At 35.1% G+C, this 19,367-nt stretch overlaps 1 protein-coding gene across 4 annotated transcripts in view; it reads right to left on the bottom strand.

Annotated features, from left to right (window-relative positions):
• The window catches only part of CD96 (CD96 molecule), a 151,875-nt gene that overhangs the window by 9,485 nt on the left and 123,023 nt on the right, over positions 1-19,367 (bottom strand). For all 4 annotated transcript variants that reach the window (XM_051985263.1, XM_051985262.1, XM_051985264.1 and 1 more), the window contains 2 exons: positions 16,289-16,351; positions 5,834-5,957 (listed from right to left, as the gene is read on the bottom strand). In XM_051985263.1, the coding sequence (XP_051841223.1) occupies positions 5,834-5,957; positions 16,289-16,351 (187 nt within the window). The remainder of the gene's footprint in view (positions 1-5,833; positions 5,958-16,288; positions 16,352-19,367) is intronic.

Genomic DNA, 19,367 nt, shown 5'->3' with positions numbered 1-19,367 from the left:
ATGCCATTGCAATCCCATTTTTACAGATGAGAAAACTGAAGCTAGTTGAGTTGTCCAGAGTCCTTAGCTAGTACATGTCTGAAGTAGGATTCCACTTCAGATTTGTCAAATTCCAATTCTACATGACAAAATATGGATCTTAAAAGATTTCAGTATATTTCCCATTATTATATACAACATGTTTATTGTATTTAATTTGTTAAAGTGGATTTTTGCAGATATATTTAATATATGATAAATATATTTATATATTATAGAGGAAAACCACAACCCATATATATGGATCTATAAAAGATGTGGTATTTGCAAAGAACTGCTAGTTTAAAATGATTCAACAATGTGATATGGAAGTTAGAAAAGTCAATGTGGTATTTCTTAGGATTTGATAATACAAATTGTTTCAGAATGAGGATTGCAATTGTCAAACTATCATTTGTCTTTTCTGGATCAAATTTCTGCCATATTGTGTTTTGTTTCGAACATCACATTTTAGAAAGGACATTGACAAACTCAGTAAGTACAGAGTAGGTTGAGTGGGATTTTGGGGGAATTGAGTGTTATGGCATAAAAAAAATTAACAGTCAAAAGGAAAGTAATTTATTTGAAGAATTATTAGTTTGCTTGATCCTAGAAGAAAGAATAGAAACAATTGTGCAGGTAGATTTTTCTCTCAAAAAAAATGAAAAAAACACTTCTGACAAATAGTTCTCTCCAAAGATACAATGAACTACCAATGGAGGAATGTTATCTTTGGCAGTTTTCAAGACCAATTATCAGGGATTCTGTAGAAGTAATTGCTGTTCAAGTACAAGGTGGACTAAGTAATTTACAATTAATCTAATTTACACTTCTATATTTATATGATTTTCTATGATGTGGACCTGGGACCACTCCTTCAACATAATGAGGCATCATAATAGGACTTCAGTAATTTAAGGATAGACAATATTGTATTCTGTAGGGGACAATCAATGCCTTTCGATGAGGCTTTGATGTTTGGAAAAATCACTTTCATAAATGCATTTACTTGATCCTTATAACACTGTAAGATAAATAATGGTTATCATCACTGTTTTACAAATTAAGAAACTGAGGCTTAGAAAGTTTCAATGATTTCCACAGGTCATTCAGTTATTAAATGCCAATAGTAGGAATAAAAGCTAGATTTTTAGATCATACTTGCTTTCCAGCTGTGTAAAAAATCCTTTGAGATCTTGGGAAAAAAAAGAATGTTATATGAATGTGCACCATCATCCCCTCTCATAGAAATTGGTGATATGTATGAACTTTTATATGCATTACTAATTTGAATTAATTATGGGTTATTTTTCAAACTACTGTGAGCTTTTTCCCAGAATAATAGAATTTATTTTAGGGACTACTATTAACAACAAGCTGTTGTTACTGATGAAGATTGTGATAGCTGTGATAAATATAACTAAAGATTCTGGCAGTTAGAGAAAAGTCAGTTGAGTTGGGTCTCCATATATATAGCAAAGGTGGTGTATTAGATAGAGTGGTAGGCCTGTGTTGGAATCCTTACTAACTGCTAACTAATTAGAGTTGATCTAATCTTACAAGAAGATGTTTTGGCCAGAACCTGAAACAAGGTACTAAGTAGAACTAATTAAGACAAGGCTTGTGTTCACACCTTTACTCATTGGAGTCCACAAGTATGCTAGCTTCACAAAGTACATTTTCTAACTTCAAGGGAGTCCACACCTCCCTTAAAGCTCATTGGGCCAGAGAGCACTATGGGAGAAAACCCATAATCCCATTCTCTCAGAAGAGGCAGATAAAAGGCCAGCAATGAGGGATCTATGGCAGAATACATTTTTTCCTCTTGGCTGGCTGATTGCGCTGGACTCGAGAGGAACGACTCTGGTGCAGAGAACACTTTGACGGATTTCAGTGGAGCTACGCCAGAAGCCCTCTCTCCACGGCAAGTTGGTGGCTGGGCTCCCCAGAAGGAGATAAGAGAGACCTTCCATCTCTGTCTTGGTTGGAGGCAGAAGAAAACAGAGGCAGAGGCTGAAGGACAGAACCTTTGGATTTGGAGACATCCGAAGGGCTCCAAGCCTCTAAACCGGCTTTGCCTTGAGAAGAACAGGAACTCCAACATTTGAACTCATAACAGTTTTCATTCAATATTATGGGTAATTTTGCTGGATATATTTTTGGCTGCAGGTATAGATCTTTTGATTGTGTATGTATGTGTGTATGTATATATATATATTTACCTGGACATGTGGTCTATTATTGTGCTGCTGACAAGTAGCTACAGCTACTTTCTAATTGTAGCTCCAGCATGTTTGAACTTTTTTTTCTTGTTTCTTGCAATATTTTCTCTTTTATCTACAGGTCTTAAAATTTGGTAATGATATATACCTATATGCTTTTCACAAAGGATCTCTTTGAGGTAGTGATCAGTGGATTTTGTTTTTAATTTTTACTTTCCTCTCATATTCTATCACTCCAGGATAATATTCTTCAATTGTCTCTTGCATTACTATGTCAAGATTCTTTTCCCCCCCACAGTTTTCAGATAGTTCAATTATTTTTATAAATTTTCTCTTGATCTCTAGATCTATTGGGTTTTTTTGTTTGTTTGTAAACAAATAAATGTTTCACATTATTTTTGTGATATGGGAACCACCTGCCAGTGGTTGCTGGAGGTCTAATTCAGACATATAGAAAGGATCTCTTCATGTGAAAGGATGAGGATGATACAAGGATACTGGGAGGCACTAATCAATCTGAAAATTTACACATGTCCATAAGTCCTAGAAACAGTCCAATAGGATTCCATTGTCCATTAGTTCATGTGCCAGGAATCTAATAATTCTTGTGAGCACAATCAGCAACAGAACCACCCGATATTTCTTGGGTCTTCTCCTTTGTTTCAAGGGTCTGCTCCATCTTTCTGCGATGGACAAGGCGAATGCGGCTCGTAGGCACCCATCTGATTCCTTCTCCACCTATAGAGATGCAAGCAAATCCTCTCCCCCAAGCAGTTAGCCTATCTGGTCCCTTCCATTCACCACTTTCTGGGTCTCTCCACATCACCTGGCGATTATCTAAAGATAGTAGAGCTGCTCGCACTGGACACTGCTCTTCTGGTGGGTTATAAAACCTGTCTGCTGGGGCCAGTGCATCTTTATCAAAGATTAAAAAATTAATGGTATAGAGAACTAAATTTAGAAGTTCTCTAGGGTTACCCGTGGCTCCCCCTAATCCTAGAAATAGTCCATAGGGCACCAAAATGTTGTGATCTAGTTCAAGGATCTGAATCGGTCCCTGTTCGGGCGCCAAAATGTGGTGAGCTTTTTCTTCTCAAAACGCAGCCAGGTGATAAAAGTTCAGATCTTTTATTATCTCCAATATAGCCCGGTTAGCTTAGAGGCCTATCTCTCTGCTTGGTTCCAAGAGCTCTTGCCACTTTGTCCTTTGCTTCTGCCTCTGCTTTCTTCAGCCTCCAGAGCCAGCACCGCTCTTCATGTCATTCCGGTGAAATCTCGACTTGTAGCTTCTTCCTCTGAAGAACTTCTTCGACTGGCCCATTGGCCTATTTATGCTCCTTCCAGAGAGAGGGATTATGGGTTTTCTCCCATAGTGCTCTCTGGCCCAAAGAGCTTCAAGGGAGGTATGAACTCATTGAACTTTAATGAGTAAAGGTGTGAACACAAGCCTTGTCTTAATTAGTTCTACTTAGTACCTTGTTTCAGGTTCTGCCCAAAACATCTTCTTGTAAGATTAGATCAACTCTAATTAGTTAGCAGTTAGTAAGGATTCCAACAGGCCTGGAGTCAAGAAGATTCATCTTCCTATTAGTGTCTGACCTCAGACAATAACAAGCCTTGTGAACTTGGGCAAGTTATTTAACCCTGTCTCAGTTTCCTCATCTATATAATGAGCTGGAGAAGAAAATAGCAAATCACTCCAGTATTTTTTCCAAGAAAACTGCAAATGGGGTCACAAAGAATAGACATGATTCAATAACAACAACATAAACACTAATATTTTATATAAATTATGACTTTACATTATCCTTACAATAATCCAATCAAATGGAAACTGTAGCTATTATTGTTCTCAGTTGATAAATAAGAAAACTGAAACACAAGAAATTTGATAGTTTGCTTGATGATCACAGACCCACAAAGTTGCAAAAGGCATCTATCTGTCTGAGGTCATCTAGACCAATCCTTTCATTTTACTGATGAAATAAAACTGAGTCCTATAGAGATTATAAGCTCAGGGTCACACAGGAAATAAGGATCAGAAGTTGGATATGATCCCACTGCTCAGAATCTAAATGCAGTATTCTTCATCTTGGATACTTAATAAGTGGCAAGGATAGGGCTTGAGAAACTTTGGAAAGTGTACTCCTGAAACATAAGGATAATAGCTCATAAGTTGATAGTGCTTTAAATTTTGCACTTTAAATTTGTACTTCATAAATGTTATGTGACTCTGTATGGTAAATATTCTTATGATCACCATTGTGCAGATGAAAAAAACAGTTTTAGTGGTTTGCTATAGGTTGCTCTACTAGTAAGTATGTATGAGGTAGGATTGAATCCAACCTCTACTTCCAAATTCTGTGCTTTATCTAATGTGCCATGTGGTATTTCTTCAGGTATAGAAAAGGGAATATAAATCCTTCATTTTCTCTCCACCTCCCTCACCCCCCCACATATGAAAAAATCCCTTAAAAGCTCACTTTGTTGAGAAAATGCTGGGAATTTTTCTTGAAATTACTTTCTCCCCTAATTTCACACTTCGACATCCAGGCCCAGATGGGCTGAGACTGTTCAGAGATGCATGAAAATGAAAAATAATGAAGATTTAAAAGAAAACCCAGTTTAAGTTTTGGACAGAGGTGAGACTCATTTCTCATTTCATGCACACTGATTTGTTCAGCCTGATACATGAATGACTGCTAAGACTTGGCCAAGTAAATGGAGAACAGTCTTAGGAGACCATGTAGAATAGTGAAACACATATCAGCCTTAGAATTAGCATACTTTAGGTCAAATTACAGCTCTAATCCTTAGTAGTTGCGTTGTTCTAGGAAAGTCTCTGAAATGTAATTTCATTAGCTCTAAATTTGTGATAATAGGGCTTTTAGCTTCTACTATTTGTGTTGTTATTTTGTACTAGGACTAGTAATTATTAATTGTGACATATAGAAGAAAGAAATGGATTTGAAAGTAGGGGAACTAAGATTCAAATTCTCTAATTTGACCTCGAGCAATCCATTGTCTTTTGAAACCTCTATTTTCCCAGGTGTAAAATAAAGTTGTGCATGGAGAAAAGGATTAGACTTGATATCTACAGTTGCTTCTAACTCTGAATTCTAGATTCCTTTATTCCTGGCTTTGTGACTCTGGGAAATTTATATTGCCTTTCTTATATTGGTGTTGTTTTGTTCGTTTGTTTTGTTTCTTTGCTTGTTTGTTTCCCATTAATAAAATTGTCAGTTAGGTAACACAGTGGATAGAATGACAAACCTGCAGTCAGGAAGCCTCAGACATTTACTTGCTGTGTGATCCTGAACAAATTACTTGACCCTGTTTGACTCAATTTCTTTATCTGTAAAAGGAGTTGGAGAAGGAAATAGCAAGCCATTCAAGTATTTTTGCCAAGAAAATCCCAAAATAGAGTCAGGAAGAGTTGAACATGGTTGAAAAGATTGAATAACAAGAATAACAGCACCAAAGTACTCCACTGAGTGTAAATTTAAAAGAATCTTGACAATATAAAGCAAAAAGTATAACCACCTTCCACATATTGAACAATTTATTTCCCCCGTTCTTGATAGAGTACTCACATTTCCTTCCAGTACTGACACCACTTTCTTATTCCAAGACCAAATAGGAAAACGCATATAAAAAGCAAACCTGCCACAACCACTGGCCAAGGCATTCGACTCTTTGGTATGTTAGACACAGTACCTGAGAAAGATATACAGATACATCAGCTTCAAAGTTCAAGGTGATTCAGAAGATATTCCACTGGGGAACAGAAAATAAAATGTTTTCTCTGGCAGCTTTTCAATTTCTTTTTCATTAGAACAATAAAATAATATTCCATTTGATTCTAATCAAGAAACATTAAAGTATGAGCAAAGGCATCGGGAAGTTATGAAGGTAAATAAGGGTCAGAAGATGCCCCTAAGGACTTATAACATAAGAGATGAGTGCACATATCTATAATACTATACTTCAAACAGTTGGGATTTCTTTAATACCCTACTACAGTCAATTAAGACAGATCAAGACTCTTTCTGTCTCTATAGATAGTGTGTTCTTGGGCAAGTCACTTCACTGTGCATTTCAGTTTCCTCATATGCAAAATGAGCTGTAGAAGGAAATGGAAAAGCACTCCATTATCTTTGCCAAGAAAACCACAAATGGTGTCATGACTGAAACAAGTAAGCAAAATTGTCTTTGGGAGTGGGTGTAGCTAAGGGTATTATAAGGCTCATATGAGATGCTGAATGTAGAGTCAGTTAATCAAGAAACATTTATTGGATGCCTACTATGTTCTAGGCACTGTGTTAAGTTTTGGCGATAAAAAAAGGCAAAAAGTAGTCTATGCTCTTGGGGAGTTTCGTCTAGGCAATAGAAAAGCATTGGTTGGCAAATGAAGCCTTAGTTGACCAAATTCTCTCCTTAAATTAAAGGTTCTGGAAAGAGAAATTGTTGTCCTCCAATCAGAGGGATGTAGGGGCCCTCAGGACAAAGGCTGTCTAGGAATGAAGCTACATTGCAGGATGAAGAGATTTCTGGGGCATGATGAAATCCAGAGGAGTGATAAAGCACTTTGCAAATCTTAAAGCACTATATAAATGCCCATTGCTATTGCATCTCTCCCTCCACTTCCTCTTACTTTTCCTCCTTTTCTTCATTTATCTTTATTCTTCTTCCTTTTTCTCGTTCTCCTCTTCCTCTTTTTATTTTCATCCTCTCTTCTTCCTCATTCCTCTTTCCTTCTCCTATTCTTCTTCCTCTTTCATCTTTCCTTCTCCTCCTCTTCTCCCTCTTTCTTTCTACTTATTCTTTCTTTTCTTCTTCCTTCTTCTCATCTTCCTCTTCTTTCTTCTCATTTTTTATCCTACAGTCAACTCCAGTATAGTAAAAATTTCATTAAGCTCTTGCTGTGCTCAAAATACATGTATAGGGCAATACAGAGCCATGATGGCAAATTTTTAAACATCTAGTCTCACCAGAGGGAAAAAATGTATGTACGAGAATTTTAAGTTTAATTTTTATTATTAAAATTTCCTAAAAAATAGGCAATCAACAAAGCAATGGATTAAGCTTTGATTTAGTGATTACAGATTCCTGAGGTGTAAATGCTCACAATGAAAATTTAACAACTATTTTTCAATTAGAGATGACTTGAACATACCCCTAGCTATGGCTGAAAATTATGCCTCTTAGTCTTTAGCTATGCTAGGCCGCAGGCAATGATACACATTTCAATGCCATCCCTGTGCAAACTAGAACAACATCTTCTCCCTCTTAGAAGCCCTACCTTCTTTCAAAGCACAGGTTGAGTTCTGCCTCTTGCAAGAAGTTTTACTGATTTCCTCAGTCCCTAGTACTCTTTGCCTCCTGAAATAACATTCTGACCATCTGCACAATACCCTCAGAAAGAATAATAATAATAACAACAAAAGGAATTTAAAAACTGGATGCCTTATAACCATAACAGCCAAGTTTGGTGTTGGTTTAGAGTTCAGGAAATGCATCTCTTCCAACTTTGCCAAAATGGAAGACTGTGGATGTGTAGATAGTACATTAACTGTCAAGGCAGAGTTACATTTTGGTTAGCTTTGTTAAACTTTTCCTAGGGATAGTTTATTGTATAGGAGAGTGAATTGATAGAGATATATATTCCAAATGCGTATTTAATATACATATTAAATAATTACATATACATATCCAAGTCATTAAGGACTACTATGCAGCAAACTATCTCTTATTACAAAGATATATGTATGTGTTATAATGTATATATACAATATGTAGCATATTATGTATATATATAATATGTATGCTTGGAAGTACGCATATAGATGAAATATATACTTATATATCACATATGTATTTAGATACATATAATATAAAATGATATCTATTTGAAAATGAAGGTAATATAAAAATGAAACATTAATTGAATTAGGTAATTTAAAAATTACTTTGAATAATTTTGTGAGTTCTTTTACTTCAGCAACTATACTTTTGTGCTGTTTCCACTGTTCCACCTTAGATACAATGTAAACTCTTCCCTCTTCCTCCAATTTATTTCATTCCCAGTCCACAAGCAACACTTGTGTCAGTAAAGGTTGCTCTGCCACTTCTTCAGATGTTATGATTCACAGCTATGGAGGCTCTCAGATAGTTGACCTGCCCCTTCTCCCAGACATGGTCCTTAACACTTGATGACAGAAAATACTTGCTTTTTCATGCCCCATCCAATGATGATCCAATGGATCCAATATCTGTTAGATAGTAAGCGCCTGATAACTATTTACTGAATTACATTAAATGATAAATAAATAGGAGTGGGGCTTTGAATTCTGAGACATAATAGATTACTTCGAAATAGGATCATTTCATTGGAGATGGAAGAGTGGTATTTGAGCTGGGGACTTAAAGGTAGGAAGATTTCAGAAATCAAGGGTGGAATCAGGGAAGTCTGGGCATAATAAAATGTGTGGCCAAGTAATGGTGGTTGGAAGAGGATAAGATGACTTGGAGAAGAGTCATATAATTCAGCCTTCAGATAGGAGACTTGAAGGAGAGGAATGAAATCAAGGTGGAAAGATAATTGGAGTCTGAAATTGGAGGACCTTTAAAGAGCCAGTGTCTAAGAATGCATTAATTAAAGATGAGAGTTGACAAAATTAACCATTCTGACTGATGTGTCTACTAGTAAGGATTTCCTGATCTTTCAGGATGTCCTGAATATCTTCTACTGTCATTATGGGAAGAAAGATGGCTTTCATTGGCCTGAGAACTTGAAAAGTCCAATTGAAATTCTATTGACTACAAGGAAAGATTTTTGCTCACGGAAAGACTACAGATCCTTAGTGTTGTAGTCAAGATCCTCCCCTCTTCCCCCCCCCTCCATCATTTCTTTATTATCCAAGGTCTCATTATCTCAAGTAAGGATGATCTAACCCAGGGGTTCTTAACCTTTTTTGTATCCTAGATTTCATTGATAATTTGGATAAAGTAATGGATCCATTCTCAGTATAAAATATTTAAATGCAAAAAGTAAAATATACAGGATTGCAGAGGAAACCAATTATGTTCATTGAAATGCAGTTCTGAAATACACAAAATTTTCACAAAACTCAAATTAAGAACCTCTGAATGCTGAGGAGCCTAGAAACTGCCTCCTTTGGCCCAGCCTCTAGCTAACCTCACAAAGGAGGAAGAAAAGATTTTTAAAAATGGAAGTAATTATTATTGTTTCTTGCTATGACCTGGGAATCAACATATTGCCCTGGCTCGCATAATATCTGGCATATAACAGATGAGACAGAGGAAGTCTTTGGGTTATCTGTGTGTTTCATTTTTCTATCTTTCCTTGGACATCTTTTTTTAAAACAATTGTTTATCTTAAACCTAAACTTCTAGCTAAATGTGAAAAAAAGGATTTTCAAATAAATGATGCAATAATAGAGACCTATATAAGTGTTAAATTATGATTTCTCCCTCATAAGACTAAAGATACAGGACAAAAACTGTCTGTCTCTATGAATGTATATACTATAAAGTAAAGGGGGTTGTTTAGAATCGGAGACATTATAGACTTATGTAGTCTAGCTCTATCATTTTAGGCATGAGGCAACTGAGAATTGAAAGGCAAAGGACTTACCCAAAGTCACACAGCTACTTATAGCTAAGCATTGGACAAGATGGTCAATGTTTATAATTTCCAGTTAATTTATATTATTTAGCTAATCCAATAACATAACTGGAGCAAAAAAAAATCAGTCTGAATTAATTTTCTTTCATTACTTTTGCTAGGTTGAAGGCACAGAATGGGGCCTTATATTTCTTTCATAACTTCCATAGTGTTTTTATTAAGGCATACCACATATATAAAGGTTGAATCATTTATATCCCGAATAAATAGAACTTTAATAAAATAGTTCTTCCATATCTTTTCCAGTTTGCAGACCACTTGTCAGCTGTTATTCCTGAAGGTCAAATGATTTCAAGGGCACCTAGGTGGTAAAATGTAGAGTACTAAGACCTGGAGTCAGGAAGATGCTGCTTCATGAGTTCAAATCTGGTATTAAACACTTACTAGCTGTGTGACACTGAGCAAGTCATTTAGAACTCTTTGCCTCAGTTTTTTTCATCTGTAAAATGAGCTGGAAAAGTTAATTTCCCAGTAGATTTGCCAAGAAAACCCCAAATAGAGTCATGAAGAATTGAATATGACTTTAAAATTACTAGCCAATAACAATGTGAAAACATTATTAATAAGACAAGGTGTGCTAATAATAATAACTGGAAAGGCATTTTTTTTCAAATTCTAAAGCCTATTACCATGGTATACCACAGTGAACAGCATTTACTAGAGAGCTTACATAGCTCAGTCAGAAGTTAATGAAGAGGAACTATTCTATCCTTGTTCTATTCTCAGCTATAAAATTATCTTTGCTTCTCTCCCTCAGATCTCATTCTAATAAGTTGGCAGGTTGCATCTATCTTTTTGCATTTAGTCCCACAGACTATCCTATAGTTCAGGACTTCATCACTACTTGCCCAGATTACTGCAATAACTTCCTAATTGGTCTTCTTGCCATCAGTTTTTCTCTTCTCCAAGCTGCCAAATTCATGTTCCTAAAACATTTTATTACTCGAAATCATTGATAATAAATACTCTATTGACATTAGGGAAAAAATATATAAGCTTCTCTATTTGGCATTTAAATTTTCCCCACCTCTAAATCTGGCTTTCACTTATTTTTCAATCTTATTTCACATTATTACACTTCCCACACTCTTCATTTCAGTCCACCTGACTTGACATCTATTTCTGTATTTATTGTATCATAGTATAGCATAGCATGGTATAGTATAGTACAGCATAGTAGTTTAGTATGATATGCTGTAGTATTTAAGGTATAATATAGTATGGTATGGTATAATAAAGTATAGTAGTTTAGAATAGTTTAGTATAAAATGGTATGATATAATGTAGTATAGCATAGCATAGTATAGTTTAGTATAGCATGATATATGCTATAACTTCTGCTTCTAGACCTTTGAAAAGACTCATGTCTATAATGCATACCTTTCTTACACCGGGCTTCCTTCAAATGTTCTTGTCAAGTCCTTTCTAGATTATTGCAATCACTTTCCTGGGCTCTTTTATCATGAATTCTTCTTAGGATCTATATTTTGAGGGGGAGTTCAAGATTCCCAACTTTAAATTCCCCCCCCCTCAATAGAAGATTGAGGACTTTTATAATGGGCCCCTATGAGTACATTCATTCCCTACCCCATTGTTACTCCATTTTGTGCATCATTTCCGCCACTAGAAATTACGTTCCTTTAGCGAGAGACCATCTTTATGTTTACTTCTATTTGTATCCCTAGCATTTGGTATAGTCCTTGCACAAAGTAAAGACTAAGTATATGCTTAATGTTTTGCTTTGACTCAGCTTTTCTGTTTCCAATCCATCTTTCACACAGCTGCCAAAGTGATGTTCTTAAAGTCCAGATTTGCCCATAGTCCTCTGTTTGAGAAATTCCAATGGCTACTTAGATTATCTGTAGGATTAAGTACAAACTCTTCTATTTGCCATTTAAAGTCTTCTACAATCTGGTTCTAACTCCAAGATTATTGTGCATCATTCCCCTTCACATACTCTATGATTCAATCAAACTAGTTTTCTGGCAACTTCTTCACACATGACATTTCATAGAGATGGGGTACAACTTCTAGGGGAAATATAGCAGTAATCCTGAGGTCTTCTGACCTTAGGAAGGTTATTATTCTAACAATTTGTTTGTCAATGATCCTAAAGTCTCCTGGCCTTAGAAATAGTATAGTATAGTACTATAAACATTATTGACTGCCAGATAACAACATGTTGGTCAGTAAAAACAAAGTTTCTGAGACAATAATGAAGTACATATCAGACTAAATCATAAGATTCAATAGGTGCATACCAGACCACTCCTCAATTTTACACCTAACTTCTGTCATAAAACAGGCATATCAGTGACATGAAACACCCAATATTTCTATCTTTTTCCTATAAGTTTTTTTTTTTTTTGCTCTTGGTTCTTTGTTAAATTCTTTTGGGATTTAGCCCACTTCAACTGGTGTTACAATCATAATAAACTTTTCCCCTTGACTTGGAGATGGGTTCAAGTCTGCAAATTCTTTTGAGACATCTCATGATATCACGCTGCAACCCCAATCTTTGAGGATCTCCTTTGAACCTCAACAATATCACATCTTTTGAGTTTTTCATATGCTGGTCCTCATGCCTAGCCTCCTTCCAAAGGCTATCTCTTAGCATTCCTGTTTTCTTTCTAAGATAAGTTTAGGCATTACCTTTTGTGTTAGATTCCTGATTCCTCTAACAGCTAAAACTTTTCCCACCCCAAATGTCCTACATAAACTTTGAAAATATTTTGTATTTAATTATATTTGAGCATGTCTTTCCTGATAACACGAAAGACAGTATGGTACAGGGGTCAGAGCAGGGTTCAAATCCCATTTCAGATACTTACTAGTTGGATGAGTCAGAAGTCACTTAACATCAGTAAAATGAAGGAGTTGGACTCTGGTTTTGAAGTTCTATTCTTGCTTTAAGATCTTTGATCTCTATAAATTCCTTAAAATGCAAGGATTGATTTTTTTTCAGTCTTTCTATGTCTAATGCCTAGCATAGTTCTGACACAGTAGATATTTAAGATAATTCTTGTTGATTTATTGAAATCTCATCTCAGAAGCCATTTCCTACAAGAGGTCTTTTCTGATCTCTTCTCCTTTTCTCAACTCATAAATACTTTTACTTTAGAAATGATTTTATTTTGCTTTGTATTAAATCCTCTGTATAAGTATCATTTCTCCACTACTTCCTCTTCTCCCATTTAGAATACAAGATTTTTGAGGGAAGGGGTTATTTTATTTCTATTTTCATATCTCTATTGCCTAGCAAAGTTTCTTAACCATAGCATGATTTTTTTTTGAAATTTTTAGTTATTTTATTTTTAATTTATAGAATAAGTTAACCATTTTCATAATATAGTATAATGAAAAAATGATTGAACATAAAACTACAAATCTATTATGTACAATTTGTTATTCCTTTTAAATATGTAATAAAGTTATTGTTAAAATTTCCTTGTTTTCCTTCTCCATACTCTGGAAATGACTACCATTAGAGACAAATATATGTATACATGTGTATATATGTAAAATCATTCTATAGATGTTTCTATTTATCAGTTCTTTCTCTAGATATAGATATCATTTTCCTTTCTATGTTCTTAGTTATTACTTTGGTATTTATAATAGTCAAAATGACTTATTTGCTCAGTTGTTCTTAAAACAATATTGCTGTTACTAGATACAACATTGTCTTGGTTATGCTCATTTTGCTCTTCATAATTTCATGCAAATATATCCATGTTTTTCTAAGATCTTCAATTGGATCATTTCTAATATTATGTTTGTGGAGTCGAGCATCAAACTTGGATAAACATATTTCCCACTCGGCCACCAACCTGATTCTCTGGGTATTAGTAGCACATTTATTGTTGGGGTCCTCTAGGTCTTCATAGTGATGATAAAGTAATAAAGCAGAGGTAGTAGAAAGAGTTCTGAATTTGGAGACAGAGGGCTTGATTTTTAATCCTGGCTTTGCAACTTTCTGCTTGGGCAAATGATTTTACCTTTGTAATTTCATATCCTCTCATTTGTAATATATGAATCTGTTGGAGTAGAAGATTTTTAAGGTCCCTTCTGATAAGATCCTATATAACTTGGTGGGGTTGGCAGAGAAAATCTGAATTACTGATAAAATTATTCCCTGAGCCAAGCAGGGAAATTCACTGATAAGGATCAATTTAACTTTATAGTCCCTCTATCTGTGGAGATCATGGCTAGTCCCACCTTACTATGTCCACTCAGAAATCTAAGTTGTATTAAACCCCTGAGATTAAATTTCCCTTTTATATCATGCCATCTTTGCTGAATCCCTTTTGGGTTAGCCTGCTATGACATTCTGCCTCATAGTATCTTTCTCTTCATCTCTCCCCCATTCTTCATGGTGCCTTTCCTTTTATCCCCTCACCAATCCTCATGGTGTCTTTTTTTCTTCTTATAGCTAACTAACTATTTTAGGGTGCTAAACTCTTCTTTAGATTTAGCCTGCCAGTCATGATATACTCACACCTCATGGCATATTCTTTAATGGATTCTCTCAAACTCCTTTCCTTGGTAACCCTATTGCTCTCTCAATTCTATTTCATGTTTACCATTCCTGGAGTCTGTTGTGTCTCTTCATTTTTTCTGTCTCCTAAATAAATGTCCCTTTTTGACAAAGAGAATGGCCATTGTGAATTCCTCATATGACAGAACACCAACATTTAATGCCTACATCAATCTCATTATTTGGTGCTGATCAAACACATCATATCTATATCTTTTGAAATTAAAGTAGCTAATTTCTCTCCCTAAGAACCTAACTTATTAGTAATAAAAATGGGTACTTTGAGATAAAGGAAACAGATTTTCCTGGGTAGAATTGAAATGGTTAATCACAGTCAGTTTCTAATTGCTGAGGGTCTTTGTTTCACAGTAGAGAGCCCATAAGCTATATCTCTCTTGTAAAAAATATTTAATCCAACTTTTGCTACCCTTGTTGGATAATAATATGACTTTAAAAACAAAACAAAAACAAAAAGTATGGTATTTAAAAACAAAGGCAGGAAAATATCTGTTATAAGACCTACTACTGACATGGGTTTAATTATTCTTAGTAAACAGACTGGCAATTGTGGTCAAATAGGTAATTCATTGGTTGTGCTGAAAAGAATGATATTCTTTATTACCCTCTGAGACTATAGGAATTTGATTGACAGTTTCAAATGTAATATGATCACATCGTAAAACCAGAATTAGACTCAGGTTTCTCTCTCTTTCCCTCCATCCCTCCTTCCATTCTCTCTCTCTCTCTCTCTCTCTCTCTCTCTCTCTCTCTCTCTTCCTCCCTTCCTCCCTCCCTCCCTCTTTTATATTCTTGTGGATGTTCATTTTCTTTCTCTCTCTCTCTTTTTTTTTTTTTTTTGCCTGGACATTCTGGAACTACTGTATGTATTCTTTGTTATAAAAAAACCTATGAACTAGGCCAACAGCTGCATAGAATAGAAAATGTGAGCTGAGAAATGGTTTTGGCTAAAACCAATACTCTCTCTTAATTCCAAAGTGAGGGTTGGGATGGAGGAAAGATGAATAGGAAGATTCAAAACAAAAGAGAAATGTGCCAAAAGAATCTTCATCAGAATTTTGAAAACTCTCAGGAATTCTTGTGGAAGCTGGTGAAGCCTGATAGAAACTTCTATATCATCATTCAAAAGAGAGGTCATATTTAAGAGATTGCTAGGCTCATTGAAATATTTAGATTTCCAAACTACAAAGAGACCACCAAAGTAAGCAAATTATTTTTGACTTACTCCTTTTGAAGAGCTGAAATTTGTTTTCCATACACATAACTGTGGGGGAAATTTAACGTTGGTTGAAAAAGTCTTAGAGAAATGCAAGACTTCAGATGACTCTGAGGCTTCATTGTCAGTAGTTGAGGAGTATTTTGTTTGTTTTTTTTCTTCTGAATGTTCTCTTCATTGCCACCACCACCATCAAAAATATATTAAGTTGATAAATGTGGAAATATGTATAGTAGAATTGCATATGTCTAACATATATTGGATTATTTGCTGTCTAGGGGAGGGAGTAGGGAAAGAAGGGAGAAAAATTTGGAACACAAGATTTTGCAGGGGTGAATGTTGAAAACTCTTTGCATATAATTTGAAAATAAAAACCTATTATAAATATACATATATATAATACATTTAAAATAGATATGTACAGATAAATATATGTATGCATATATGCAAGTGCTTATGTGTACATTGTTTCTTGTCATGTCACCAGTAGCTTTTTGCTACTTTCAACTAAATTCACATTGAATGGACCATACCACACATCCCATCCTGCCTTGTAGAAGAATACTTACCATTCAATGTTGTGTCTACTTCTGAAGGTCTTGAGCTATAGCTCAAAGTGAACATTCCCAGATCTGGTCAAAGAAAAACAATTCAAGAGATTTAGTTTAAAATCTTTCTTTTCTAAGAAAAAAATTCTTAGCTAAATTTACTCTCTGACTGGAAGGAGTATTAAGTAAGACATTTTGGCAAAGTAGAAAAACTATTGGACTTGGAGTCAAGAGCCCTAGTTTCAAATCCTGACACTGACACATTATCTGAGTTACCTTGGTCAGGTCATTTAATCCCTCTGATCTTCCACTTTTCCATCTGTAAAGTGGAGATAATAACAGTGGTATTACTCAGCTTATTGGATTGTTGCCCACATACATTTGATTGATGAGTTGCTCATACCACTGATTTTATTTTTTGCAAATTCTACCGTGTTTGTTGCCCAAACTTTGCATCTCTACCAGTACCTAGAACATAATAAATAATAAATATTTGTTGCATGAATGAATATGCTGGTTGTAAGCAACCTTTAGAATTGTATTTCCATATAGGGACAAAGACTCAGAGAAAGATCACATTAGCTGACCAAGTTAGTTGTATAAAACAAAATATAGAGCCCCCCAAAACAAGATGTAGGTGAAAGGTAACTGCAAGCACTGATGCACATGCTTAATGAATTAATTAATATTAACTTGTCCTCTTCAAAGGAAGAGTTTTCTGCCATTTTTGAACATAGATTGTATTGATGAAGTTGTGATAGCAATACTGATGGGGTATAGCTTCTAAGGAAAATATAGCTGTAATTCTGAGGTCCTCTAACTTTAGAGTATTATTATTCTAACAATCTGTCTGTCAATGATTCTAAAATCTCCTGGCCTTAGGAATACTACTATATAGTTCTACAGACATTGCTGTCAGATAGACAATTTGTTGATCAGTAATAACCAAATTCCTGAGACAATAGTGAATAGATCACCTCTTAGAAGTCTAAGACCTATAAACCATAAAATTAGTAAATAAATAACATGAAGCTCTGGTCTCTCTAACTTTTCCTATAAATTTATCTTCTTGCTCTTGTCTTTGCTGAATCCTTTTGGAACTTTACCTGCTTCAATTGGTATTACAGATGTCTTTGCTTTTCCCCTTCCCCATGCCATATGGTATCTCTGTTAATTCACTTATGCTTCCAACTCCACTTCTCCTCCTTACAGTTAACTCTTTTAGGGTGCTAAGTCCTTTTCAGAATTTAGCCTGCCATACTAAGGGCACCTCATGGGGTGCCTCCTTTCTCCTGAGTAATTGTGAGTTCTACCGCGTAACTTGTCTTTCATATATTCTTCCACTCTATTTTATATTTACCATTCCCTGTTCATTTTCTCTGTAGCCTCTGCCCTAAATAAATCTACCTTTTGCCAAAGAGAATGGCCATTGTGAATTCTTCACATGACTGAACCCCAACTTTTGGTGCCTTACTTCATTTGGTGCCAAATCCCATATCATAGATCACATCAATATCTAATTTGAAATAAACATGGGACAAATGCACAATGGCTCTTTTTTTTTTTTTGCCAAAAGGAAGATTTATTTAGAAAAGTCTACAGACAAAATAAGTAAAATAGATAGCAGGACTGGCAAATATGAAATAGAGTTAGGGGAGCATATAGTTAGAAAGAAAAGGAATTTGGAAGAATTCATTAAAAGAATATGCTATGAGGACTGTGTATGCCATTGATTAGCAAGTTAGATTTATAAAGAAGTTTAGGAAAATAACCAGAGTTAGCTAGAGTAAGGAAAAAAGCACCATTAAAGGGAATAGAGAGAGAGAGAAAAAGAGATTATTTAAAAATGCACAGAGGTTGGGGAAAGACAATGGAGGTTGAGAAAGAGTTCCATCCTCACAGTCATTGTACAAACAGAATAGACTGGGAATTGATCATATCTGAGAATAACCATTTGGTCTTCTTCCTGAACCAGGGACTGCCCCGAGTGGATTATCCATTTCTACCCTGGACTATCCATAAATAAACCAATTTACTTCATACACTCCTGAGCCTTTTTATCTTTGTAGCATATTTCTAACATTGGTAATCCAGAAGGATTCAATGGAAAGGATTTTTAAAAATTCATCTAAAATCTAGAAACAGCAGGGAGAGCTACAAAACTAGAAGTCAATATATAGAAAGGGATTCTTTCTGTCACTTCAAAAGTGTGAGCTGAGAATAAAGAGAATAAAAATTGAAGCGAGTGTGGAGGAGTGAATGTAATAACAGGGCATGATTAGGATCATGGTTTTATAGATTTGTAACTGGATGGGACCTCAAAGGCCATCCAGACAAATTTTAACATTTCCATTTATTGATGAGGAAATCAAAGCTCAGTGAGGTTAGGAGGCTTATATAGGGTTGTACAGTTTGTAAGTGTCAGAGGCTGGATTTGAGATTCTTTGACTCTGGAGTCAATACTCTCCCACTAAAAGAAAACCATCTTTCACTGAAGTGTATGTGGGGGAATGATCACTTTTATTTAGGAGACATGTGTGTTTAGTTAAGGAGCTACTCATAGCACTGATTTTATTTCTTCAAATTCTATTATGCTAATTAGAATTTAGTTTGTGTTATCATGTAATCACAGACTGTTAAAGCTAGAAAAGACATTAGAGCTAGGTTATTAAAGCATGCTCCCTAGTGTAGGTGTTAACAGTTGAGAAAAACTTTTAGAGATATTAGTAATAGATCCTCCCATGACAGAATATCATGAAACTCAGTAAAGCATATGGCTTTTAGATTTATCTTTCAACATCTATAAGCTCATTGTCTTTACTGCCTGCATTTGGCAAGAAAGATACTATAGTAGTTCAGAAATAGAAATTACCCTGATAATGAAAGTTCTTCAAAAATCACATCCATCCATCCATCCATCAATCTATCTATCTATCTATCTATTAAAAATAAATATTTAAATGCCCAACATATATAGAGCATTGTGTTTGTTAGAAGCTAAGAATATAGATTATAAGCAATTGGTTTTTAGCCACATATGCATATTAAACTAGCTGAAAGACAATGACCTTACTTTTCTCTGTCTTTGCCTTCCTTCTTT

Source organism: Antechinus flavipes, chromosome 3 (genome assembly GCF_016432865.1).
Source record: "Antechinus flavipes isolate AdamAnt ecotype Samford, QLD, Australia chromosome 3, AdamAnt_v2, whole genome shotgun sequence".
Lineage (NCBI taxonomy): Eukaryota > Metazoa > Chordata > Mammalia > Dasyuromorphia > Dasyuridae > Antechinus > Antechinus flavipes.
Note: the sequence above shows the minus strand (reverse complement) of the source record. Positions and strands in the feature narration are given on the sequence as shown.